Source organism: Meleagris gallopavo, chromosome 9 (genome assembly GCF_905368555.1).
Source record: "Meleagris gallopavo chromosome 9, MGAL_WU_HG_1.1, whole genome shotgun sequence".
NCBI lineage: Eukaryota > Metazoa > Chordata > Aves > Galliformes > Phasianidae > Meleagris > Meleagris gallopavo.
This window is the reverse complement of record NC_139412.1, coordinates 4378759-4406698: the sequence shown is the minus strand read 5'-3', so window position 1 is coordinate 4406698 and position 27940 is coordinate 4378759. Positions and strand designations below refer to the sequence as shown.

Sequence of the window (27940 nt, the reverse complement as noted above, 5' to 3'; positions counted from 1 at the left end):
GAAAAGAAACAAGCCAGGTGGAGTTGTACAGTTTTATTTGAACAAAAACCAGTGTCGGTATTTTTAATAAAGTCTACATTACACTAAATGCATGTACATTTGTAAGAAGATATCTAGTCGTAAAGAAGGTGCAGGATAATATGTACAATCATAGTTAAGTTAAAAATTCACATTTTACATTGAATTACTTGATAGTCCTGTGCTTTGATGGTATATAACTGGAAATCAAGAGAGGTAACAAAAAGAAAAAAAAAAACCACCAAGAAATTTCTGCTGAAGGACTGTATAATGCACTCATTTCTGAAATAAACTGGTTCATAGGATTTTTACTTGTTCTAAATCAAATTTTGGATACAATTTTTAGAATGATTAGAATTAACACGTTCCATGAGTATTGTGATGTAAACATTTTTCCAATGGTGCCATTTCCTTCCATGAAAGCCTGTATTTTATGCTGTAGTCTGCTCTTCGCTTTTACAAATTAGAACTACACAGCATGTTTCTCAATACATGGTAAAAAAAAATTATCAAACAGCAAGGGAGATGTGTTCAAAAGACACTTTGAAGCTTTTCAGTCCACTTTCACAACACTGTAAATCTTACTTACAAACCAGAAGCAGGCGAAAAATCCAATAGTCCCTAAAATGAGAAAGTGAAAGAGGTTAGTTTATCCTCCAGTCTGTGCGGAGACAAAAAGGTCTAACAAGTATTTCCCAGCAGGACAGAACATAACATTGTAATCTAGCTAACCATCCCAAATAACACAGCTGTTAAACTTAACAACACACATTCATCCCTAGTTTAAATTCTTGATTTAGATCAAAGATGACTTGATAATACGTTGAAGGTGGTGATGCTGTCACCACTAGCAGGCACGCAAGCACCATTTAAGAAACTGAATTTTATACACAAGTCAAGTCAGCATCTACCTGAAGTCATTCTGGTTTTAAGGTCACAGCCACCTTACAAAACATGACTTGAGAGAAAGTCACCTGGTCTGCTTTTCAGTTCATTGTGCTCTATTGACACTAAAGAGCAGTGACCTCCATGCCCTGTATATCTAACACTAAAGCACTGCAGCTGGGAGGAAGCACCAAACAGAACTAGCAGCAGCAAACAAACCAAAGTGAACAATTTTATGTAAAGTGTATTCAAACTATGGATTTGCTTACCACAGATCACTATGGATATCACAACACACAATGTTTCAGGCAAGTGAACAAATTAATAAACAAAGAAATCTAAAGACTATTACCTACATCATTTTTAGTGCTAAAAAAGCCCTTAAGCCACAGCTGATGAGAGGCTGGGGAAAAGTACCACTAACGTTCTGTTCTCACATCCCTGCCTGGGAGTACTGCTGTTAGGATGCTTGTGGAGCAGACCTGTGGTCTGGCTTGGTATAACCTTCCTCAATTTCTTACCAACCCAGTTCTTTAGTCATCCAACCCAACAGTGAGCACCAAAGACAACACCCAACCCTCCTGCAAGCACTTCAGAGCATATGTCAAGTCCTATGGCTTGAGTTTCCAGAGTACAGAGTAAGAAGCAGCACTGACTTCCATATAATCAAGTCCTAAGCCTCTACTTTAAGTGAGGCACCATTTCTCACGCTTTTGCCTACAGGAAAACATTCACACAAATACTAATCTTTACCAGAAAAAAAAAGTAAGGTCTGTACACCAGTCCCATGACAACCTTACCAGCTACATCTTGCAGTACTTGCAAGATGATGCATTCAGCTCCAGCACTCTCACATTCATATTTGTTTGCTACTATGGCCCATGTTTAATATCAGCTCCAACCTTTCCATTATTTCATCGAGACTTACGTACTACATAGGAGCTTCATTATTAGGCATTTGTCTCTTCTACATTCATTACACTTTCTGTCTTTCAGGTCGCATCTATGCATGTGGTAAATGAGAAATCTGTCTTTGGATGCTTATTATCTGTACTCCAATTCTTGTGTCCTTCATGCTACCATGTATATTGCAGTTAAAGGCTTTCTGACAGCCTATTATTATGTGCCACAGATTACCCTTTCCCTCCGAGCTTGCTGTTATCATCCTCTGAAACAGTAGGTGACAGCAGATTTACTGCTCTTGATAGGAGATCAGACACCAACCTCAGAAGGAATTTAATTCCTTTGTAGGCCTGACATTGCAAAGTCTTTGCAGTTTATGGTCAATTCCCAATCCTTCCTACTGTGTCCAATACTCCAATATCAGCATTGTTACTCTAAGCCTTACTCTCATGTTTTTTTTTCCAATAATGGTTGTCAGCATCTGCTTTCTAGCTGTTTTTATAATATAGTCCACTTTGAGCCTCCTACGGCTTTGAAAACAATGTTTCTTCCAAGTGTTTAACAGATGATGTACCTTAAAATCTATCTGCTGTTCTACAACCAAATTATAATATTGTAAGAAAACTGTATAATTTCAACACAACGAGTTTTCTGAGTGTGCCATAACTTAATATAGGAACACACTCCAAATCCTCAGCACTTTCCTCTGATGATCCTTGTCACTCTGAATCTTTCCAATACACCAGCTTTCTAAGAATCACAGTCTCATTCACAGCAGACTCCATACTGTGAACAAGCACTTCATCTATAAACAGATTTTCGCAGTTTTCAGTAACACTGATCTTCGACTTCCCTCTTAAAAAGGTCTGGTTAGCAAATCAAAGACCAAATACCCCCCACTTCTTCTTTTAAACTTGATCAGAAATTTTGCCAACGTACTGGAAGCAGCCTAAGTCTGTTTCTAACAAGAGATAAGTGGTAATGTTGGTCAGACATCACATCTGAACCATGAACTTACAAACTCAAGGGAGAAAGGTTAGACTCTCAATCCAAGATACAGCCTTACATACTCACTACCTTCTTTGTCAGTTGAATATCCTTCTGTTGTTACTTTCACAATTCTTTAGTCCTACATCTATAGTTAGGGGGTAGCAGGACAGTAATTTCTTCTTCCTTCCCACAAACACAAGCACATGTTAGACAGCTGAAATCCATAGACTCAAAACTTCAAAAGAAAGCACCAAGCTATGTCATCAGTCAAAAGATTCCTTCCCTTAATACCTGGAAAACAGAATGGTTTGAAAGGTGCTGACAGAATCACAGTGAGGTTGAAATCCACCTCAAGAATTCAACTGAAGACTTAGAAGAGAGAATTAACCACAGCAAGTCAACTGGGTGAGCTTTTAGTCATCACAGTTGGGTTTTTTTCCTCATTAACATGGGAGGTCCAAAGAATGAGGTCAGCACATGATTGTGTCGCTACTACAGAATCAATACTAATGGACAGAAGCAGACATAATGTAAAGAAACAGTTATTTATAATGTTTCTACGTACAGTTGTTTTACCTACAGCACTGCTTATGTTGCTGAAATGAAAAGCTTAACCTTTTTTGGAAGAACATGAGCAGCACAGTGCCTGGTTCCACTGAAATCCAGGTCTTTTCCCCCCATCTCAGACCTACAGGTACCTGTGAATCCACGCCACTAAAGAGGTCCACAAATTTTGTCAGAAGGTTTCCAGTTTTCCACAGGAGTGCAAATATCCCAATCAGAAAGGGATGTGCAAATGAGTAACGACTGAAGAATAACAGCTCTGAACTAGATTAGCTTACTTAAAAAATTCAAGCCAGAATGTCTTCTCTATTTTAGTCCACTTCACATATATGCTATTTGTTACCAACTTTAGAACTCTATCCAAAAACAAAAAGATCAACAATCAACATACTGGATCTATAGCACACTGCTGAATCACACAGTAGCTTCTCAGATTCCTCTTTTGCCTGAACTACTTTGACCAAGTCAATCTTAAAACACAGATAACATATAAGCTATTGCCCATAATTGCAGCTTGACCCACTAAAATGGCCACTGCTAGTTGTATTACTTAAAATACAGCCTTGCCATTTAAAGTAGCCACGTTTGAAATGTATTTCTTAAAAAAAAAAAAAAAAAAAAAACATACTCAGTTCTTCAAACTTGAGAATATTTCTAAGCATATCCTGCACCAAAATAATCAGTTCCTCACGTAAATTAGGCTTCTCTCATTAGAATAGCAGGCTTACTTAGATAAGCTGCAATCACTCGAGCATCGTGCGTACATTTTTTCTTTCAAACACACTCAGACTGAAACTGAAGTCTCGAGGCACTATCAACAAAAAGCACACCTCTCCAGCTTGCTGCTTCAGACACACATCAATGAACACAAGGAGACAGAGAAGAGATACATACAGCTTTTTTTCTTTAAAGTTGTTAAATTCTAACATTAAGTACTTTCAAAAAAAAAAAAAAATTAGTTCAAAGAAGTAACCTCTAAAGTTACTTTCTGATTGGTCTGAACTCCTTTCCATTGTAAGGTAGTTACAGCTTTAATATGCACATCTATTAAACATCACAGCACAAAGATACTGAGCGTGACACCTGTTCTCCCACTGAGATATAAAACCTGTTTTAAACCAACACGACCATTTAATGTTGTGGGTAATGATTACTTTAACCAGTCCTAAGTACTCAGCGGCTTCAAGAACACAAAAAAACAGCTGAACAGCATACATTTAAGAACTTAGTTTTGCAGGATAAGCCTTCATTTTTTCCCCAAGTGAGTGACCTTTGTTTTTTAAGATTCTGCCTTTCTAAACAACCCTTCCTAGTCTAGGAAACTGATGCCATCCTAGAGCACTGCAGTCCATGGTACCCGACTCTTCATCCAAGGGAAGCATAGCCAAAATATCTTACTTGTGCAAAGCAGTTTGTTTCTTGGCTAGAGAAACTACTCAAGACATCTTCACAACTAGGTTCCTGAATTTTAACTGTGCCCAATACACCCATTTATACTTATACTAGAGATCCTGACATCTGTTGTTTCTTGAGTTTTTGGTCTCCAGGCTCCATCCTGTTGAATACAGTGGTGTGTATAATCTAAGCAACAGTTTTTATACTCAGAAAGAAATTCACAAGCTAGTACCTAACTGGGTAAGGAAAGGTTATTAGTAAATAGTTTAAATTCCATATTAAAAAACAAGGATTATTCAACAGAATAATTCCTAACTACATTAGGCAGACTACTCTGCTCTATTCATTTCTTCCAGCTTTATTGTTTAATGAAGAAAAAGGAATTCAAAGCACGAACAGATTGTAAGAAAGCAAACAGAAAAGCACCCTGCACTTGGCTGATACTTCTTATGTACCTTAAAAGCTCTCTGTATCATACTGGTTTCAATCACTGCACAGTGGTGGGTGCTTCAGAATCTCGGATTCTAAACACAATCTACCCAGAAGATCAAAACTCAATTTTGAAAATGGCATTAACTCACAAGTGAAAACGATGTTCAAAAATAGAGGTCACTAAAGCAACACGCTCTGACTACAATCAGCATTTTTTGTCTCCTAGCATAAAATGCATGTAATCATGTAGCTATCCCCATTAACCATACTTATTACTTCTTGAAAGATTAGCTGCACTTTGTACATAAAATCAAATTGTCTCCTTTGGGTGTGCACATGAACTGTTAGTTTTCCATCAGTCTACATTACTAGACTAGACTAGATTGCTGTTGCCATGCAAGCATTCAGTTCCTATTTTGTTATTCACTATGATCTTTTACATGATGTTCACAGTAACATAACACACTGCCACGCAGGAGGTATTAGCACTGCCCTTCGTATTTCTGTCACAGCTGTTGAGATCTAATGTGCAAGAACACAGAATACCAAAATACCAACTGCAACTTAAGTGGAACAGCTCAAGGTCCCATTTTGGAAACATACATACATGAAGAGTTATTACTACAGTGTAGGAAATCATATTAGTAATCTGACCTCTATAAACTTGTGAAGCACTAAACCTTTATGCTCCAAAGCAAGTGCTATCAAGGGATATTTTAAAAAGTAAAGCAGAAAACTCCTAACTTTGAGTCATCTACCTGTAACAGCTCACATCAGCCCAAACACCAGCTGTCAAACTAAATACAAGAAACTTAGCACAGCATTTTACATTAGTGAAGATGTATTACATAGAAACCTTCCACCTTTCTACTGAGTGTTCTATAGCTTTAAAAAGTGTAAGTACACCCACACAGCTGCTTTCCTTATGAACTACAAACACAGCACTGCCACTGCTAGCACAGTTTTAAACAAAGAGCACTGCCACAAGGACAGCAGCACAGCAATAAACAGCAGTACCATTTATTATTGCACTTTTGGGGCCTCACTGGCCTCCACATGAAGAACTCTAGGATCAGCACATCTGAAGCTTTTAATACCATTTCAGCAGCTGCCATGACAGTTTCAATTATCATTTTATATATGAAAGGGATATTTTTAATTCTACCAATTTGCATCTTGTAAGTGAAATTGAAATTGGCAGAACAGCAACTAACCTACACTAAAACCCAGACACATTAACATATTGCTTTAGTTTAAAAGTAATTAAAACATTTCAGACTACAGGGGTTGTTTTTTTTTTTTGTTGTTTGTTTTGCTTTTAATATATATATTATAGAGGACATCTGGAGCTTGTCTGTTCAGCCAGGATTTAAGCAGGATTTTAACTGGCAATACGCCAACTTCTATGTTTGCCCTCTAATAATTAAAAATTAGAAGAATTAAGTCCTCTTAAAAAAAAAAAAAAGCTTCTTTTGACTTTCCTTAGAAGAAAGGCACATCTAAATAACAACAATGATAAAAATCTGGGAATAAGTGCCAGTTATTATTAAAAGAAATAAAGAAATCTTCAGTGTTTTGCTGGTTTTGGTTTGTTTGTTTGTTTTGCTTGACACACTAAATCAGTATTAGGCAGAAACAGGGAGGTCCCTCTCACTGCTGACCTGGCAAAGTCTGACGTTAAGACTTACTTTCATTACTTACTTTAGCCATTCTTTTCTAAATTGCATCAAGGGATGCAACAGAAAGCAGGTTTCAAACAGCAGGTAGATGTTAAGTAACAACATGGATGGCATGATGGTCCCCAAAGACTTTTTTTTTTCTTTTCCCCTTCCTCTTTAGTCTTAGGAATGAACATAAGGGCTTTATGAACAACCTATCATACATGAACTAGCATTTTGTTTAGTTTCATCACTGCTGTACTTTAGTACCTGAAGCTGAGTGATACTAATATCTAGCGTATTAAAACTCCATATAACAGCAGCAGTATGAGTAATACCAACATGAAACACTCCTGACTAATAGGAGCTTCAAAGCACTTCTAATTTCACATGGTAGAACTGGCACAGGTCAAATCAGCCTCAAAATTATAGTTTGAGCCACATGTTTATGAATAATGGAGTAATTGTGTGGAAGGCACTTAGTCTGCTCGAATATCATCAGGAAACAGAAGCTGGACTACTGAAATTAAGAGCCTTGGTTCTGCCAGGTAAGGTCCATTCCTGCCATTAAAAAAGGGTACCACAACTCAGCAGGTAATGCCACCTAACTAGAGTCACTTAAATATCCTTGGTATTTAAGAACAAGTGAACAAGAACAAGTCAACAAGAACAGCTCTCTGAAAATGCAATGGTTTGAGCTCACTGCTAATATATAATGAAGGTAAATTGCACTATAAATGAACACAATGTCAAGTTAGACAAAAAACCTAACTGGATATCACATTAGGATGTGCTGTAAACACTGCACACTGAGTGATACAAAAATAACACTAACTGAATTAAGTTTCAGATTGAAATGAGAAATGCTAAGTGAAGTTTACAACAAATAATGAAATTCCTGCATTAGTTTTGAGTACCATACTCACCTGTGAAAAGGAAAAAAATCAAGACCATGATCATTGTGTAACCAAAGTATAAGATGGTGCTAGCAGTTCCTGTTATCTGGAGTTTAGAGAAGAAGTAATGAACTGCATAGATAAAGAGATAAACAGCTGTAAAGCTGCTTGTCAAGAACGACCTCCACCACCAATGATAATCCTGCAAGAAACAATAAACCTTTCAATAAGAGACATCACATAGAAAACAGAAAATAAGGAAATTAGTTGAAAAAGCATCATTGTTTTATTTAACAAATTTGATTATCTGAAAGGTAAATCCAAACATTTCCAGCACAGCACACAGCCACCTTTCCTTTCTCAAAGTCAGCTATACTGCTTCAACCATGAACATTAAGTTGTTCAAGGATCAAGGCTGTTAATCTGTGCTTAACTACTGCAAATGGTAGCATAAAATAAAGACCTTATCTATGCTGTCTCAGGTAAGTGAAATTTTTTCTACCACCAAGTCAAACACTAGCATCAAATGAAGGCTGAAGCCTTGCCTGACAAGTTTCTGTAGCAGTCTCTGATTTAGGAACAGAAACAGAGAGCTAGTGCTGACATCCATGTACTTGCAGAAACACCTGCACCATTAAAGGCAGCACAGTTTATAATGACAGCTGTAGAACTACTGCAAAAACTACTCCAACATTTTGAAGCAAAAGATACATTTTAGAGAAGTGGCTAGGATAAGCAAGTTGAGGGCTGACAGTACAATTCATTTGCAGAGTCCAGCATACCACAGCATACGAGAATATCTCAACCCTCTTTCTAATATATTCCAGCTGAAAAGCGTTAGCTACATTGAAACTCCTTACCTCTGCACAAAGATGGAAGTAGCACAGCAGAACTGTAGCCTCAGAACACGTAATTAGAAGAATTATAAAAACTAGGAACAGGAAACCGAACATGTAGTACATTTGATGCGACCTAAAAGAAATAAATAAAAGAGTATCATTTTTGGTTCTGAAGTCACATGGCCAGATAAACCCATAAATATAACCAAACAAAAAACTACCACAGAGAAAACTTGGTCTACTGGCCAGTTCCTATGACCTTTATTCTCTTTGCTTGAATGTGCTCTGTTAATTATCTAGTCCTTCATGCTTGCATTTAGCAGGGTCTGTTGTCATAGGACAAGGAACTCTAATTTCACACATTACACTTATCAACACAACACTTATCAACAAGTTTTGTAATTTTTTATTCAATGGAGGAGGAAAAAAAAATACACATTCTGGAGGTTCCAAAAAAGTCTGCAAGAAAATTAAAACAAATAAAATGAAGAATCTGCTATCCCTCATATTCAATGGTTTGGAATGTTCAAACCCACCAGGTGTATGCTATTAAACCAGTACAACTAGGACAACAAAAAAAAGCAATACTCACCAAATGCTATTCAGAATGAAGAAGAGTTGAATGAAAATGCAGCCAAAAGGCAAGATGCCCCCCATGATGATACCAGGCAGTGGTTTTGTGAAAAAGGACTGTTCCGGGATTTGGCGAGGAATCTGGTTTGTACGAACTGGGTGTTCAATAGGCTTTGAATGAAATTAATGTGATTAAAAGATAAATTGTTACATCATAAATAAGATTACTTTCCCCTAGTAGACAATACCTAAAGATGGACTTAAATTTTGGTTGTTTTCGGCCATAAGCCATCACAAGTTACTAAATCTAAAAAAAAAAAAAAATGCAGCCTACACACCTATCATGTACCATTACCAAAAAGTGCACACACATTGTTTAGACACTCCAGCTATTGGTTATTTGGCAAGTCAGAACATGAAGAAAATAACTTGCTCAATTGCTAATAGAAAAAATAATTCTTAGCAGCCTGGCATTGTCTCAAACTACTGAAGAACTACTGAAGTACTTTGAAATACTACTGAAATACAACAGGCAGCTGAGACTTCCACGTGAGCACTAGCAAATTCTGACTCAGAAAAAAAGTTTGGTGTAACTTTATGAGCATATATACAGTTTTAAAATCATCAGAAATAAACATTTCACAATTATAAAGCCTTGCTTCTTGCACTAGGGATTCAATGGTTCAGATGCAAAAGGCAGACCTATTTCTAAAGTATATGCTACAAGCCCTACCTTCTCTTTGAAGCCAAAATATGCACCAATAAAGGTCAGTGGGACTGAAATTCCAAACCACATGGCTAGGATAGCAACCAAAGTACCAAAAGGGATGGCAGCTGAAGATCCTTTCACCCACAGAATAAGGTTCATAATGAAGAAATCAGCAAAGACAATCCTGAAAAAAAAAAAAAAAAGATCAGTAAATACATCAAAATATTCTGGAATAATAATATATCAATAAATACCTAGTACTGAAAACAAAACAGTTAAAACATTTGACAGAACCAACATTTTTTTTTCCTAATACAGTCTTTCATTCTCTAACAGCCTTAGTTACTTTCAGCAATGCTGCAGTTGATTTAAAAACACTTGCAACGTTCAATGCCTCTAACGCAAGCATCTATGGTAAAGCCATCATTTAAAGAAAGATTCCACACATAAAACCACAAAGCAACAAAAAAATTCTACTATAAAAATCTATATGCAGTACGTTACACAATAAAATAAATTAAAAACTTATTTGAATCACTTTTCCTACTATGGCCAGTCTTTTAATTCCTTTATGTTAGTTCTCTCACTAATTTCTCTCTAAAAATACGTACTCAGTGATAGAAAAATCTCATATTTAGAAGGCCATGTCAGTCTCATAACACATCATGCCACAGCACATGTCACAGCAACACTGCATCAGCAGGATGGACTACTAACAAGAATCTTTGTACTGACACCTCATGAAGCTGCACAGTTAAGCAGCCCACAGATCTGAAGTAGTTAAACCAAGAAATCACCAGCTGTGACATATCTCCAGACCTGTTCTTTCCTCCCAGGTTAAATGCATCCGCCTTATCTTGGGAAAACAACTACAAGAAGTATGCTGGAGATTTCCAACATCCCATTGTGAAAATAATCAAAATGTTCTGCAGGAGAAGCCCAATGCCCCAATAGCCTGTGTGAATTTCCACTGCCTATGAATCCAGAGGTTTATCATAGCAGATCCAAAAGAAAGGGCTCTGGTGAAACGCACTGCTCCCTGGATTTCACTGAAGAACACTTTCTTAGGCACAATCTATGCTGCTCTTAAGTGAACATGCATACTCTGTTGTATTTAATTAAAAAAAAGGAAGGAGGAAGGGGGATTTAGATTAATAGTCAGGCTCCTTTCTTCCTAGGTGAAAGCTTATACTTGTTGAAATTGGGGAAATAGACTTGTTAAATAAGCACACCCACGTTACCTGTGATACAAGCATCTTGTTCATTAAGAAATAAAAATCAAATCCATTTTAGGAGTCTTGGTAGCCTTTATAATCTGCCAACACTTGTAATACAGACCCCACTTACCCCCTCCAAAGTTAGAGAAAAATACTGCATATATGAACTCCCATCAGTCTACTGAGACTGTAAATGCCCTAGGCTGTTTATGATATTATGCAAATTCATGAACTAGCATAGCATAATCAAGACATCTGTTCCTATTTTACCGTCCCCAATCATTTTACTTCCTCTGTGAAACTTAATTTATTTGAGAGTTTAAATGATCAGCATGATATTTCTTCCACTGATAAATTCTTCTCTCTCCAGATAATATCGAAATGACAGCAGGGAGACTGAAGCCCATTTTGTTTAGAAACAAGATTTCCTCACAAAAAATACTACACTCAGTTGTTGATAAATGCATCACATTTCATCTGATGAAATTCTACATTACTTTAATTCACATTACATTACCAATTTACATTTTATTCTGTCGGGGGTTTTTTTGTTTGTTTTTTGTTTTTTGTTTCTTCTTTTGCAAAAATACCTTAAGAAATGACTTCTAACCTTCCCCTCAACCTTTACCAAAGACATTTGTACTGCATGCAGCTAAAGATGCATCAATGAAATACAAAAGACTCACAAAATAAATTATATTCCCTTTCTTCACTGACCTAATTCTCAAAAGGTCTTGCAAGCTATGAGAAAACAAAAGGTAGGAGTGCTCTCCCTCTTCCCAAGCACAACAGCATTGGTCATAGTCTGATATACACCACAGCAATCTCATGAATACAGGTAATGCGAGGTAATGATCAATTTCAAAAAGATTATGACCAGTTCAAGAGAATCTCTGCACTCTGATTATTCAAATAATCATAATAAACTTCTCCAAATTATTAGAGAAGTTTTGGTTTAAGTTTTGTTATCTATTAAAGGCAGAGCTCTACTGCCAATGATTACCTCCTCAGCAGCATTTTGCAACAAGTCACTCACAAGAACTTCAAGACCAACTAAAGCAGTACAGTACATTCAGATGTTATTTCTGCATTTGTAACAAGAGACGGGTAGGATACTCCATGCATCTCACCATTTCTATATCCTGAACTTGCTCTTGGAGTGGGCCTCAAAAACTAAAACAAAAACCAAAACAACTTCTAACTCCGTGAGCTAAAGCATTTACGCTACAGGAGTACAGGAATAAGTGTTCATTTAGAGTTAAGGATAAAGGAAAAAAACAAGGGGTAACAATACTAACCCAGGGCAAAGCAGAGCTGTAAGCAAAACATTTGTCTTCCACTTCTCGCCTCTAAATGCTGAGGGAAAAAAGTAAAAACAATTTCAAGATGCAGACTTTTTTCCAACTGTTCTGCAACATGGCACAAAGAAGCAGGTTTACTGTCTGAGACGTCAGCTCCAGTGTGAAATTTATATAAGCCCAGCAATTCTGAGTTTAACCTGCTGTGCCACATTAAACAAATGCTTGTACTTACTCTTGTACATTCTAGCAGACACATAACCAGCTGGAGTTCCTAGTAAGACCCACAGTACAACTGCACAGGTCATCAAAGCACCACGGTTGGCAGGAGAAAGAAAACCAAGGCAAGCTAGGACTAAAGATACAAAAAAATATTTAGACACATGTTGACACATTAAATTCCCCTGTGAAATACATCAGAACAAAGACTTGCAAATACTCAAATGATGCTTGCTACAAACTCTCATATATTCCATTATATGACTGTACCCCTATTGTCAATGTTTGCCTTTTTTTTTTTTAAATTACAAAGCATTATCTTTTAAAGGGAAACTGTGCCTAGGCAGAAGGCTGAAAAACAGAACTCCACATAGAGATGAATGAACTTGAACTAAACTGCAGCTTGAAGACTGCTTCCAACATCCCTACACTCCTGCTTGCTGCAAACATACGTGGCCACAATTCATGAGTGATAAGTAATAAAATAAGTTTAGTATGTGGCATAAAGAATGTGAGAACATTAAGCCTGGAGAAGCAAAAAACTTTGACAACGCTAAGGGCTGTGGTTTGTTTGCCTTTCCAGTTAGAAGTAAGTATGAAGACATCATCCTTACTTCTAACTGGAAAGGCAAACAAATATATATCTTAAGACCAAGTTAGTTGTTTGAAATTCTAAAAAAGTACTCAGCCACCATGATGGATAATACATTTCAAGGTATTGCCTTGAAAATAAATCTATTAAGGAAAAGTTGTCCAAGTCCAAGCTTATTATTAAGGCCAACAAATTGAGATCCTCGCAAAAGAAGTTTCTCAGTGATCTCTAGCAGAAAGTTTTGGGTTTTGGCAGAAAAAGGATTTTCTCTGCCCTTCATTTCTTTCAACATCACTCCAGTTGCACAAGAAACAACTGAAGTTAAGTTACAAAAACTGTGATAATAATGAGGGACAAATCCCTCAGGAAAAAAATGTTTAACTTGATATTATTTTCTTAGCATCACATAATGAAAAGAAAAAAAAGGAGCAGATCTCTGGTAGCACTGATAGATCATTGAGTCTAGGAAAAAAAAAGAGTGAAGTTTGGAAAATCCTATTTTTGTAATAAATATCCATATACTTTCCAATTCTTTGGTACAGTAAAAAAAGGAATTATAATAAACTTTATAGATAACATAATAAAGCACTGACTTGTGACAGGTACCAGTGTCATGCATCTGTCCAGCTATTTATGGCAGGCTGTCATTATCTCAATGTTGTGTCAGAATTATTTCATTGGCATGCATTCTAGCTCTTGTTTCTACATGGCTGCAGGCTGTTGTGTCTAACATATTAGATAAAAAACATTCTGAGAATATTAAAGCTTTGATTATGTGTCTTTGAACTTGCAACACTGGATCCTTGGATAATTTACACCATGATGAACTGCTTTTGGTTGGTTTTTGTTTGTTTGTTTTAAAAAGCAATATATAACAGTGAAGATTCAATTCTACAGTCACAAAGACTATGAGGTAGCCCAGGTACCAGGACATTTTGAACAGTATCACCTACAGCAGGATAAACTTCCAAGAGAAAGCTTCTAACATTTGTCTGAAAACATTGTATCCTTCTTACACTATTGTGCTGCAAACACATTTCCTTAATAAACTAGTTACTTACAAAGAGTAATAAAAGTCATAATGAAAATTTGTGTTCCTTGTCCCAGGAAGACAGACAGCAACATTCCTTTCCTTGGAGGTCTAAACACATCTCCATGAACCAGCTTCCAGCCAAATTCCTCTTGGGCATCTTCCTGTACAAAATCAGCAATGTCTTTAGCAAAGATACATAACACAGTGGGGAATTAACACAAGCAAGATGTGAAATACATCTTTAAAGTTTGATTAACTTCCAGTTCAGTTCTAAAGACAGACTAATTACATCTGATTCATCACTCATCGATTTTTTTTTTAGCCCCCTAATGGTTCATTGAAAGAAAAAAGCAGGATTTATCACGAAAATCCTCAGAGTGAGAAAAAAACAAAACGTAATTAGCCAAATCATGTAACATCATTCTAAATTTAAACCAAACCAAAGCATTCAATTTAACTTTGATTATACCATTCCAATCTAGTTCAAGCTTTTTTTTTTTCCCCTCCCTCTCACTTTTCATTGTAAAGCATATCAGTCTCAGTGACAATACTGAAAAGGATTAAGGGTCTGTACCCTGTACTCCAGCAGAAAGTCTGCTCCCTACACTCGCTAGGGGCAAGCACAAATATTCTTTGTTCCACTGACAGAGGTGGACGGACGGATGGCATCACAGAGATCCTCAGTCAGTTCTGCTTTTCACTGAAGTTGCTAAAAACAAATACCTCCCCCTCAGAGAAACAAAAATAAAACCACATAACCACAAACAATGACTGAAGTAGATCAGTCTCTTCTCACAGGGCTTTCATTCAACCCAAAAGTACTGCACACAATTCGCTAAACTAAATATTTCATTAATGTTATATCTCACTAAATCTACATCACACAAAGTTAGTGCCAGTTGCTTTTAACTGAACATTAAACACACATATTAGGACTATAATCACAGGGTCATGCATTTGTCTCTTCAAGTGGAACCACTAGTGTTCACAATGTGGGAGATGCTAATTTCCTTCACTGCAGCTTCATCAGCCTTGGTCTTCTCCTGTACTATTATTTCACACCTTTCTAAAATTAGTTCCTTGAACTACAGCAGATTGTTAAGTCTCTTACAAATAGTTGGGAAAAAAAAAAAAGGATTTTTTTTTTGAAAGTCATACCTATTCCTGCTGTTATCCATAAAAAACTAACCACACTTCCACAACTCCATCACATTAAGAATGACCAGCTAACAAAGACAACACGATATAAGATACTGAACATGACTTAATTGAGAGATCAAACAAGAGCTTCAGAAAATGAGCAGTTGAAGAAATGCTGGAAAATCTTCCACTTTAATTGCTGCCTGTATTTGCATTAACATAAGATATTAAATATCAAAAACACACAGAAGAAAAGAAGTACTCTAAGATGTTTTAGTTTCAATATGAAACATTTTTGTGTCTTTTAAAGTATTTCTTTATCAAGATAGACAGTAACTACAATCTTTGTAGTATATGACATTATTCCTCATCTTTGACTTGCAGATACCAATTTATGTTAGGCTATGTTAATCAGAATCTCTCCTGTAATATTTAGGAAGATAACCACCAGTCCTCACATTGATTTCACTCAATTATTTTTGCTTTTTGTTATAATCATCTGATAAAGTTATTTTCAAAGGATTTCCCTTGCCTACAATATTTATAATACTATTTATTTATAGTATTTATTTTCCCTTGCATACAATAGTATTTCTCATGAAATTTAGACCACAAACTTCCTAAACTTCACAAGTCACATGCTATCACACTCACTTTCTGAACAAACTAAACTACAAACCACTCTGGAACTAGAAAAGCTACAATAACTGAGCTTTTTAATGCAGCTTCAGATGGGGACAACACCTGGCAGCTACAGTTTTCAAGCTTGATTTCTTACAAAAGGGGGAGAAGACACCTATCAGTAAAAATATCTGTGCTCTTCTCAAATTTGGCTTTTCAGACTTCAAAATGAATGCTTAGAGGGAAAACACACCAAGAACATAGCAAAATCTTTGTTTCTGTGCTATGCATGTACCTGCAACAACTACAGTGCAGCACTTACACTAAAGCCATCTAATACTACTGAAAATTGGCTGCACTGAGAAGGAATATTTGGTGTAACCACAGGTTGCCAGTCAGGATCACTGTGACTGGTTGAAGTTGGAAGGAAAATCCAGAAGTGATCTTGATCACCCCCATCTACTGAAAATGGGCTACTGAGAGCAGGCTGCCCAGAACCATGTCCAAATGGCTTCTGAGTATTTCTAGTGATGAGGATTGCGTAAGTAACATATGGCTGCTCACATTAGCATCATACTGCTAGCTGTGTGTTCAGCTGACTCCAAAATGCAGCCACTCAAAAGCAACTGACACCTCTTGATGATGAGTCACTGCCAGAACACCTTCCTTCAGCTTTTCAATGTCTGCACTGTATACTGTGGCTATTGGTTTAGTGAAAAGAAATAACTTAGGGGAAAAAAAAAAGCAAACAGACAACAGCTTTACTTTGTTGAGTTTGCCCTTGAACATCACAAGTTTACCAAATGACACCCAAGGAATAAGGCTGTCACATCGGCTCATTTATTCCTGCTGTGAGAAAAAATAGCAATAAAGCTATTTTTCACCCCAACATATATTAGCATGTATAAATTCTCGATAGTTATGCATCACTTCAGATTGTATTCAAAATTAACTGATAGATAGCCTATCGCCAGAAAATGTGCTGCTATAAAAAGTGTAAACCTTACTCACAGAAGAGTCAATTTGGTTATATCTTGCAATATCCTTATGAAGAGTCCTCAAAATGATCATAGCCACCATGCCGGATAAGAAGAGAACAATTACAAGGGAATTCATTATACTGTAGAGGAAGAAAAAGTCAAACTTTCAGTTTACTTATTCAGACTTCAGGACATGCACCCCCAATTCAAAACCCCAAACACAGCTCAAGTCCGAGGAATAGTCTTACATACTCAGATATAAGCTAAATAATTCCATTAGAATTTCAGTTCTTTCCCACCCAGATAGTATAAACTGTTTTAAGTTCTGTATCTTTATGACTTCATAGGAGACAGAAGCAAGGATAGCATTTTCTGATGTTAATTCTCGAGACAGACATACTGCATTTCACTATCTGCCTTCTTCTATATTGCCAAAGTTATTTTCCCAGTGAAACAGCTACAGCTCTCAAAGCTGATTTGGAAGTTACCAATCAATCAAGGCCATTATGAACAAATTAAATCTCCATCATAGCAGTTAGTATTTTCTGGATACATATTTAATCCAATCAGCCTTTTCAAACACTTAATGTTGCAAAACATTAACATTTCAATGTAAGTTATTTACTTACTCGATGCCTCTCTTCCTCATAAATGAAACCCTTCTTTCTACTTTATGTAGCTGTTGAGTACAAAACATGCAGTACACACACATACCTCTCACTTCACAGATGGAGAAAGCCAGACAGTAACAATAAGAATGCTGCAGAGCAGCAGCTTCTCAAAAGTTTTACAGAATGAACTAAGCCCATAGAGGCCGCTTTCCTTTTGGACGCTAACGGTGCATTCCTTTGGTGAAATGCAATACTACAGTTGGTCCCAGGAGATGCAACACTGATAAGTTACTATGCATATGAAAACAAGAAACTTTACTTGCCTGAAGGCTAACAGATTTTGTTTTACTACAGCAGAAGTTGTATATCTCCAGAAGCCTTTTGTGTTCCCCTGCAGTGCTGTTCAATGAATAAATGCAAACCTTACCTAAACCACTGGATGTTTGTGTGTGGCATAGACTCCAAGATGTAGTCCCATCTGGAAGCCCATTTAATATTATTCTTTTCCTATGAAGACATTAAATAGCAATTAATAGAAACAAGTTTGTTGCAGGCTCTGAGAAGGAAGACACATACAAAATCACTTCCACTCAACAATAATATCTAAGCTCAGTATAAACCCTGGATGTTAGGCCTATCTATTGAATTAGTTCTTTTTATCTCTTGAGCCTCTCAAATTATCTTACTGGACTCTCTCATCCACGCATTCTACCTTAAACTGAAGCTTCACTAAACCACTTCATCTTTCCATGATTTGGTACATAGCTGCCTGCAGTTCCCAAGCTGAAAAACACCCCTGTCATCACCTCAAGGTATTCCCAACATAGCATACAGCTGAAACATCAACTTTGTTCAACACATTTCATGTCCTGGATCAAGAATGGTGCAAAACAAACTACACCAATACAACTAAGTAGCTGTAATTGCTACAAATTATTCCTCACCAGCACAACCTATCAGCAGCTATAGTAGCTCAGAACTAGTTGTTACAGATTTACCAGACCTAAAGTTTCTTACTTGAGTGTCAAATTGCTCACATGCTTAAAGTTCAGCACAGGAGTGTACAAAAGAAGTGAGACAACCACGTATACCTTTCACACGTCTAGAGCTGAATATCTGGCCTGCTGCAATGAATTAAACACCACAGCTTTCTCATAATCAGCTGTCATATCAAAAAAGGATCATTAATTATTCATGCACTTTATCTATTTAGGTAGTAAGCTTACTGAAACTAATGCTCTCTTTCTAAATACTCTTCACCAACAAATATTCTCCTTCTAAATATATTTTAATTGTTATAGTTTCAAACTAAACAGTTATTATTTCATTCCAAATCAAGACTAATGGATAATACAGAAAAGTTAATTTTGAAGTGCCTTGAATGCCATCTGCTGGAGGCGTCTGAATCAGCAGCAGTTAAGCCTTACCTGCTCTAAGCTGCAGAAAAAAAGATAGCCCAAATGCTTAACACACTGTGTGAATAAATGGGTAAAGTTCATATTGCAATTCTACCTTGCAATTCACCGTCAAGATTTAAACAAAAATGTTAATATATAGGAGACTCATTCATGTCGTAAAATCAGAGAGTTTAAGGAGGATTTAGAGACTCAAGGGAAAAGTAAGAGGATATAAAGCCTTGCACCTCAGGGTCATTGGTTCAAATCAAACTCAATTTGGTACAACGAAAGCTGTTACCATACGATGGCCATTTGACTAGCTTTGCAAAATAAACTGGTGGTCTCAAACCAAATCCTTTAAGATCAGAGCCCAGAACAGAAGAAAAAGCATGCTTTTAGGACAGACTGGAACCGAGGCACCAAGGTTTGAAATAGCTCCCCCACGAGACTCACTTTCCATGCTGGGGTAAAGAACTCAGTCTCAAGAAAGTGTGATCTCCTCCTGCCTAAGTTGCAGCAGGCTGAATAAAGCATAATGCAGTAAGAGATGAATGGCAACCCACTCCAAACAAATAGGAAGTAAATAAAAGCACAACAAAACTACACAACAACTGCAACCTCGCTAGAAAAACAGCCTTGTGATATGCTCAATAAAAACTTAAAACATAAGTCCCCAAACACTATAAAGACATTCCTTCAACTCACACAAATACAGCTCCTCCAGTTCATCAATCTAAGCACCTGTTACTAATAGAACAAAAACAAAGTCTACATATTTTCATTTGTTTTCTAAAACCAAAAGAGCTGGTTCTCAATAAGAGTAAAGATTACAGTTAAAGTTTGAGGATATCATCTGACCATCAGAATCCTGAATGACTATAATTATTTGGGAATCATGCTGTTCAATTTTCTAAAATACAGATATAATTTACAAAAAAAAAGATAGATTTCCTACCTGAAACTGGATGACAGTGGGGGGGAAAAAGGCTTTACACGTTCCAAACATCCCTTAAATTACAGTAATGGAAACTTTAATAGGTTCTGGGAAAACTGCTTCACAAAATGATCTTCAGGGAATTTACACTACCCAGTTATGGCTGCTGCTAACACATTACCTACTTGTTTCAATTTTGTTCTTCTCAGGAATTATGTATTTGTACAACAGATTCAATACTTACTTCAAATGTCACTGAGTAAGTATAGATCAAATTCAGTTTGTTGTTGAATTCTCCAGGAATCTCCATGGGTGGACCTTCACAGCTCAGGTTGTTTTCATCTGTGTGTTTGTAGCTAAGGAAAAAAAATAGTTAAATAAAATACAATCACATCTGCTCTACTATTAAGAGTGAATTTTTAGGTAATTAGGACAGGTTTTTATCAGGTCAGAATGACAACATTAAGGTTACATGCAACCTAATTGTGCCCCCTTGTGGTCTGCATCACTAGTGAACAAACAAGTATTCTCAACCATTTAGGATACAACAGATAAAGCATTAATTAAAAATGGAGATGGTTGGTAATGTTCTCACTGCCAACCAGGAACAGAGGAAAATGGAAGAACAAACTGGCACAGGAAGTCTAGTCCACTGAATATACACCATATCTTTGCAACAGGACAAAATGAACTCTACCTAAATCACGCTACACTACACGTCTTCATGATTTGAGAAGTTGTAGTCTCATAATTTAAGTATCCAAAATTTAATAAGTATGCATAATTTAATCTCTGCAAAAAGAGAGGATGAGCAGTCTGCAGTTCTCAAATATTAGTAAGTACAAACAGACTGACAAGAGGCCAAAGTAATCGCTTCAGTCCATTCTCTGAATTCTTGCATCTCAACTCTGGTCAACAGAATCTAAAAAGCTGCTGTTTAGGAAGGTAAGTTAGTCTTCTTAGATATTTTTGCCACTTTGGACGACAGTATTAACTTGACATTTCACCTGTACCTCACTATCCAAACTAACACAGGAAAAAACATACCTGTACAAATACTAATTTGTATTAAGTATGTTTAGGAGGCAATGCAGCAAAAATAAGAGAGGTGACATGGGAAACCATCACTTAATTAACAGACATTTCTCACATATTTGAAAGCATGCATTTTGAATGAAACCAACAATCAGATGCAAATCAATATAAACATGAGAATTCTTCTGTTGCTTATCTCAGGTTATAAGACTGCACATATGCAGTTATTCCATTCAGGAGGGACTTTGCTGAACATCTGAAAAGTCAAGTTCTATGATATTTGCAGTCACAGAACTGCTCTCTGCAAACAGTTCCAGCTGTGAACTAGTATAATGAAAACTTCACCACAGTTCAGAACAATCAGTTCCTCAGAACTTACTGACATCAAGAACCATTTCTAAGTTTAAAACTACTGTTAGGCCTCCCTAGCACTAAATTTTGCAGCTTTAATGCAGAATTACCTTTGTGGTCTCAGTCGTGCCATCACCAGTCTTGCACCAGGCCAATTTTCATCCTTCCCACTATGGTACATGATTGTTATATCAACGTGGTTGAAGAGGTAGAAGGTGTTCTTCTTGTTAAACTCTGACTACAAAAGACCATAAAGAGATTTAAAACCTGCCAACAGCAGAGGGCGCAATGCAGTCATGAACTTCAGAATAAGATTGTGTCCAACAGAGGAGTAGGAAAGACTGTAAACACATTGATCTACATGCTTGTAGAAAACATTTATGCATTTTCTTATATGCTATTTAGTAACGTGTTATATAAATAAGAACTAATTTAATAGTGAAAGCATAACATACTGCTAATAGGATTTTAAAAGCGTATCCCACCTTTTTGTAGTTACCATAAAAAGCTGCCAAAACAAGTTCAAAAATCTTAATCAAGTTGTACATAATTCAGATTCACCACTGCACTTCCTACAATATATAACCTTCTTCTTCTACTGTAGCTGATCAACCATGTTCTTCTAAAAGCTACCTTTCATTTTCAGTAGCTATTCTGCTACTCATACCCTTCCAGAATTTGGAATTATGAAGAATTGCATACAGCTCATATTAAAAAAAAATAAAATCACAGATGATACATACCAGAGTCAATTCAAGTTGACTTGAGTTTTCTTCTAAAAAGCATACTGTTTAGAAATCTTCAATTAGAACTTGAACTAAGGGACTAAGATGATAGATTTCTGGTTGAATTTTGAAGTTTAAAAGTTCCTTTCTTCTTTTGTAAATCAGACATTCTCCAATTGCCATACAACATACCTCTCCTGCCCCTCCCAACAACAATACAAAAGTGTATTGAGCTAAAGTTATCCCAATTCCTCATCTTTCACTGAAAGAAGACCAGAATCACACCTGCATCATACCATAACCCTATATTTTTTTATCTGTTTCCTTCAAAGTAACACTTGAGGCAGTAACGTTAGCTACATAAACCTGAGGATTAATCGTAGTTCTGCCATTGCATTATAACAGCTTCTTTTCTGCCCCATTTAAAAGAAATAATTACATCTCTTGGAGTAGTTATTTGGGTATATTTCTAGAAGATGATACTCCCCAACACAGCCCAGATTACAATTATATCCATTGTGCCATGTTCTTACTTGCCCATGTAACAATTCTTTTATCTAGTGCTGTGCAGTGCAACTGCATCTCATCTCGTTTCATTGCAATGTGAACCTGCAGTCTATAATTGAGGCTGAGTATGGCAGCTATATTAGCTACAGAGCATCCACAGTGCAGCTAGCACAAAGTACATGTGCAGCATTTCACAGTCCACCCTACGAAGTCCCCAAGCACTCATTAAGAAATTCAACCATTGCCAATTATGTATGAAGATCCTTCTTCCAAGAAAAGATTTTCATTTAAATTGCTGACTTTGTCATGTATCACATACCTTCCAAGAGAGCATACACCAATATTAAATCAATATAGAAACTACTCTCCCCATAAACTACAGTATTATATCATGAAGTAGAGTTGAACACCTAACTACAACAAATTACTCAAGTCACTGACCATTTTCAATGGAGCTAGAGGAGTAACCCAGTTGGAATCCAGCTGCAGACAGAATTAATTGAACACTCATCATAAATGCACCACTTTCAAAAATGCATGAATTCTGCTAAATACAAGTACACAGATGCACTATCTGCAAACAGCAAGTATGTGGCAGAGCACAGCCACAGCAGATTCTCACTGAGAACAGTGTGATCCTCCACATTAGAAGTAAAACTGTATCATTATTATACCTACGGGTATTAGTTCACCATACAACTCCCAGGATGAGTGACACATTTCAAATTGTTGTGAATATAGTTCTTCTATCACAGCTGTGTCATCTTCCAGCCATGTGGGAAAAAAATCCTGACATATTTAGCTTGTAATCTGTGCTAGGCATAACTTTTACAACCACAACACTGCTCATTTCTAGATCTTCACTAGAAAGCTTCTGCGTGAAATTGATAAAAAGAAGGTCTTGCACACAGACACAACTGGCACAATTAATAGGTACGAGGATGGATACATATGAAATTTCACCAACAAAATCTCCAAGTTTCCTAAGGCTTTTAGTCAATAAGACAGCTTCACGTATAATGATAAAAAGCCCCACTCAAATAAATATTTTTGGACAGTTACATGACTGAGATGCTGCACACAGAGAAGAAGCATTCAGGCTGGTGAGTATCCACATTCTACACAACTATGTTTACAAGGACACCTGTTTTTTTCAGGAAAACAATGCTCAGAAATAAAACTTTAAATGAAATTAGATCTACTACGATAAAGACAAAGTTCCATTACTTACATTTATAACACAAGCATCTTTAACTCTACCATCTGGAGTAACAAAACATCCTATTGGGAATCCTGGATTACAGAATTTTTGTCCATCCTCCACATCATAGCACCATGTCACAGGCATGTTATCAATAATCCTAGACAGAAATCAAAGAACAAGTCCTTGCACTTTATTCATACTAACATTTACCACACAAATGTACACTACTAAAAACTCTGTATTAAAAGATGCACAGTAGAGGACAACAATTAGGTAGGAAAAGGAAGAAAGCAATCACTTAGGATATAGATAACATTATGCTGAAAACTGAACAGAAAAAAAAAAAGATCAAACACGTAGCTCAGCTTACCAGTGATGTTGATAATTCAGCTGCATTCCTTTCTTCAAAAAAGCCAGCTTGCTTTTATCAGCACTGTTTTCTGGGTCATAAGACCTCGTACAAACCTTCTTACATGTTTCCTGCTTCTTAAAAGTGAACTGGTATGGAAATACACAAAAAGAGTAATTTAGATTTTGCTTCAAAAAAGCCTTTCTTGTCTTTTTTTTTTTTCCCCCTCACATAAAGCCAACTTCTTTAAAATAGTTCACCTCCTTGCTATAAAAGTTTCCAAACCACAATTTCCCATACAGTAGCTTTAACCAATTTTTCAATTTTTTGTACATCCAGAGCCAGCATTCTGGAAGTGCCAGAAATGTCTATAACAAGCCAGATAAATTACCTTCAAATAAACCTTGAGAATCAAAATTTGAACATTAGTAGGAAATCATTGCTTTTTTCTCTACTAGTTTGTTTTATTTTGATAATTTCATCATCTGCTACATCAGACTTAACTATAACTCTTCTGAATATTCCACATTAATTCTAGCTGTGTTTTCCACATTATGATTAAGTTATCAGACAATGTTGTAAAAAACACAACAGGTTGCACGCTATCTGTACTTCAAGAGCAGATAACACCAAACAATAACACTACTAACCTAGTTAGGATTTACCTGTATTACTGAGCAAATAAACTTAATTAAAACCACGACGCAAAATTCTAACATGATCAAGGCTGAAGTGCTAACAAATAGCAGGGCATTTTTAATCCTCATACTGCATAGCCATTTCAAAAAGAGTAACCATTACAATACTTGACCTGCTCTATGAGTATCAAACCCAAATAACACATGCTTCACATTTAAAAGCTTCATGTGGCCAGCAGTTTAGCACTTGAAACTGCACTAGCTGAGAAAACCAAGGAAGAGTTTTCCAGGAACAGCTTACACAAAGGAGCAGGCATCATCTCCTTAAGAGTTCTATGAAAAGAAGTGGCTAGGTCCCTGGTGACTGAGCAGCAGTAGCCTCAAACTCTGCTGCCTCCTTGTTTTGTGGGGATTTGGATCATCTAGAAACGCTCACACAAAATCATAGTTCAGTTTTCAGCTTCATCGGGAATCCTCAATTTGGAAACTGCAGTTGAACAGCATAGAGCTTTGAAGCATTAAGAGCCATGCTTGGACCATATCTCCTTCACTACCAGTAATTTTCCCAAATTGACTGGCCAGTATTTAACAGATGCTACTTTTTAAGTCATTGGTAATGCTGTACACAAGACAGAAAAGCAATGCATACCTAATTTACAGAACACTTGCATATCTTTATTTTACCAAAGACTTCATAGACAAATGACATGCATCAAAAATGAAAGTTTTGATTTTAAACAACAGATATTAAATGCACACAAGGAAAAAGTAGGGAACGAGCCCCAACTTGGCTTTCATTCCTACTAGGGAAATTTCCTGACAGCACAAATAAGCTATACCTGAAACAGTTCCTGAACCAGCAGTTTACAGCCTCCAACATTACAGTTTAAAAATGAATGATTTCATATCACCTAACATTACTTATAGTTTCTAGATTCTTCTGTCACAGAGGAATGGTAAAGAAGAGTGAATGGTGGCTCAGCATCCTAACTTCAGTTAGCCACCCTAAGATGTCCTTGGGTGAGAACAGTTTTTGTTTGCTTTTATTACAAAAACAATGTCAAGTTTAAACAGAGAAAAAAACAACAACAATGCCACACAGTTATCAACCCTTCATCTATGCCTATGGATTATAGTCCTCAAAAAGACAGCACTCCAATTAAACCAGGATCACATTTAAGGTATAAAATAACCTTATAAGGAGACGATGCTATTCTCTCCCCAAACAGCACTTGCCCAAGATTTTCTGACGGTCTTTTCTCTTCCTTATCTTGACAGAAATCAAAACTGGAAAAAGGGGAAAAGATTAATTTTTAATTAACGTATAATTGTAGATAACAGCCTAAAACAACTTATTCATTTCTGTTCTTAACATGGCAGCTTCGTGCTTCCTTCAACAGGTCAGCCATTGCCAACAAAAATTTGAGTGCCTTCACAGATACTATTTAGAAACAGTTCTATTTTGATGTCAGTTTGAAACAAAATCTTTCCTAGCTTTTCCAGTACATTTAGAAAATGCAAGGCTTTTACTCCACTCTTTCCAAATGGCAATTTAAACAAGCAATAGCATGTTTCACATTAAGAAAAAATAAAGCCTATGCCACAAATTACCCACTCTTCTGCAAAAAATACCAGAAAAATTACTACTCCTCCCCCTCTCCATTCCCAAAAGAATCTTCACAATGAACATTTAAGTGAATCATGTTCCAAGGAAGGGAAGCGTTGTCAATATTAACACAACACACTGCCAAATGCCACTAACCAATTCTTTTCGACTCAATACAGTCCCATACAACTGAACATAAGGGAGAAAATACAACTATTCTGAGTGTCTGTTATTTAAATATGGGTAGCAGCAGGTGATGAAAAAAAGAAATTCATATATCTTTGCTGAATAAGTACTTTTTCCTCAATACATGGGCCTGACTTCATTGCCTTTGATAAAGTTTAATGCAAGTAAAGACATTTGGCTTTTTGAGTTAGCTTGTGGCTTTGCTGCTACAGTCACACTCCACAGTGTAAGACTTCAACAGTGTAGTGTGTGACATACAACAGTGACAAATTTCTCTTTTCTATATGCTTGAGAACAAGACTCTTTGATTGCATATCAGTTGTAGAAGACCTATTACCTGCCTTCATAAAAAAAATTACAGTATTCACCAACAACAATCAAAATCAAGGTAAAACAAACAAGAATTAGATACAAAGCTTTGGTGGCTGCAGGTAACATAATAACAGCTCATCTTCTAATTTACTTCGTTTTCCAGAGAGAAGGAACACAAAGATCCTATTTTTCTAGGCTTCACAGGTAGGAAGGACTTTCAAATGTGGCAGAAAGCTAATACTAAATCTAAAACTCAGCTCCAACATAAAGTACCTTAGAAAAACTCACCAGTACATCCAATGCTTACTGTGACATGAGCTGTACCATGGCACTAAGAACAGAAAGCACAAGTGCACACTGGGATGTACTTACGCGTCGTACTCATAGGGCAGAACTGATTCAACTGAGTCCAGTCTGTTCACAAAGAGCTCAATCAGCGACTGCAATGGAGAAACGAAGCGTGAAAAACCGAAACCTGCGAAAGCAGACGCACAGCCAGCACGAAACACACAGCCGGCCGGCAGGAGCTGCCAGAAGTTATCGCAGGGCAGTTACACACTTCTGACAGAGCCCGACCGCGGCACTGGGCCACGCCGGAGCCTCCGCAGGGCCTGCAATAAGGAAGAGAGGACTGGCGAAGGATCCCCGGCACCGACCGCAAAACGAAGCGGGAGCAGGGAACGCTGCCCCACGGCCACCGCCGGCTGCGCCCGGGAAAGAAGCCGGCACGGCGTTCCATCCCGGAGGAAGGGTTGTCTCCTAAAAGGGACCGGCCGGGCAGGCACACAGTAAGGACAGGGACCTTCGGGGCGGCCCGCAATCCCGCTCGGTGCCCGCGGGCAGCGGGGAGCACCGTGCCGGGCCCTCCCGTCGGGGCTCTCACCTTGCAGCCCTCGCTCTCCTTGTCGTCGTCACAGAAGCTGACGGGCGCCAAGCCGGGCAGGTAGAAAGCGGCACAAAGAGGGGCCAGCAGCAGGAGGCCGGCTGCCGGCAGCCTCATCTTCCAGCCTGGAGGAGCGAAGGCAGCATGAGCCGAAGCGACAGCTCCCGCTTCCCCGGGCAGCGCCTTTCGGAGGCGGCCCCAAGCGAGGCCGCAGCCTTAGCGTCACAACGGCGGCGCGAC

The 27940-nt window shown here is 37.3% G+C and overlaps 1 protein-coding gene across 1 annotated transcript; it reads right to left on the bottom strand.

Moving 5' to 3' along the window:
- Positions 1-18: 18 nt before the first annotated feature.
- Positions 19-27940, bottom strand: LOC100547331 (transmembrane 9 superfamily member 2-like). The gene is made up of 17 exons (XM_003208327.5): positions 27701-27940; positions 27190-27257; positions 25907-26000; positions 24097-24224; positions 23754-23883; positions 21401-21528; positions 20149-20260; positions 18001-18080; positions 16994-17102; positions 14250-14382; positions 12613-12732; positions 12378-12435; positions 9887-10046; positions 9173-9324; positions 8602-8713; positions 7772-7943; positions 19-639 (listed from the first exon to the last, which is right to left on the bottom strand). Exons 1-17 carry the CDS (start codon positions 27815-27817, stop codon positions 572-574), a joined length of 1941 nt encoding a protein of 646 aa, XP_003208375.1. The 5' UTR covers positions 27818-27940; the 3' UTR covers positions 19-571.

Bases quoted from the DNA above. Each gene is read 5' to 3' on its own strand.
- LOC100547331 (XM_003208327.5), bottom strand. From the start codon at position 27,817: ATGAGGCTGCCGGCAGCCGGCCTCCTGCTGCTGGCCCCTCTTTGTGCC. The intron at 20,261-21,400 runs GTAATTCTGCAT...TTTTTTCCTTAG, and splicing joins GCACGACTGAGACCACAAAG to CTACAAACACACAGATGAAA. The intron at 12,436-12,612 runs GTAAGTACAAGC...TTTTTCCCTCAG, and splicing joins GTCTGCTAGAATGTACAAGA to CATTTAGAGGCGAGAAGTGG.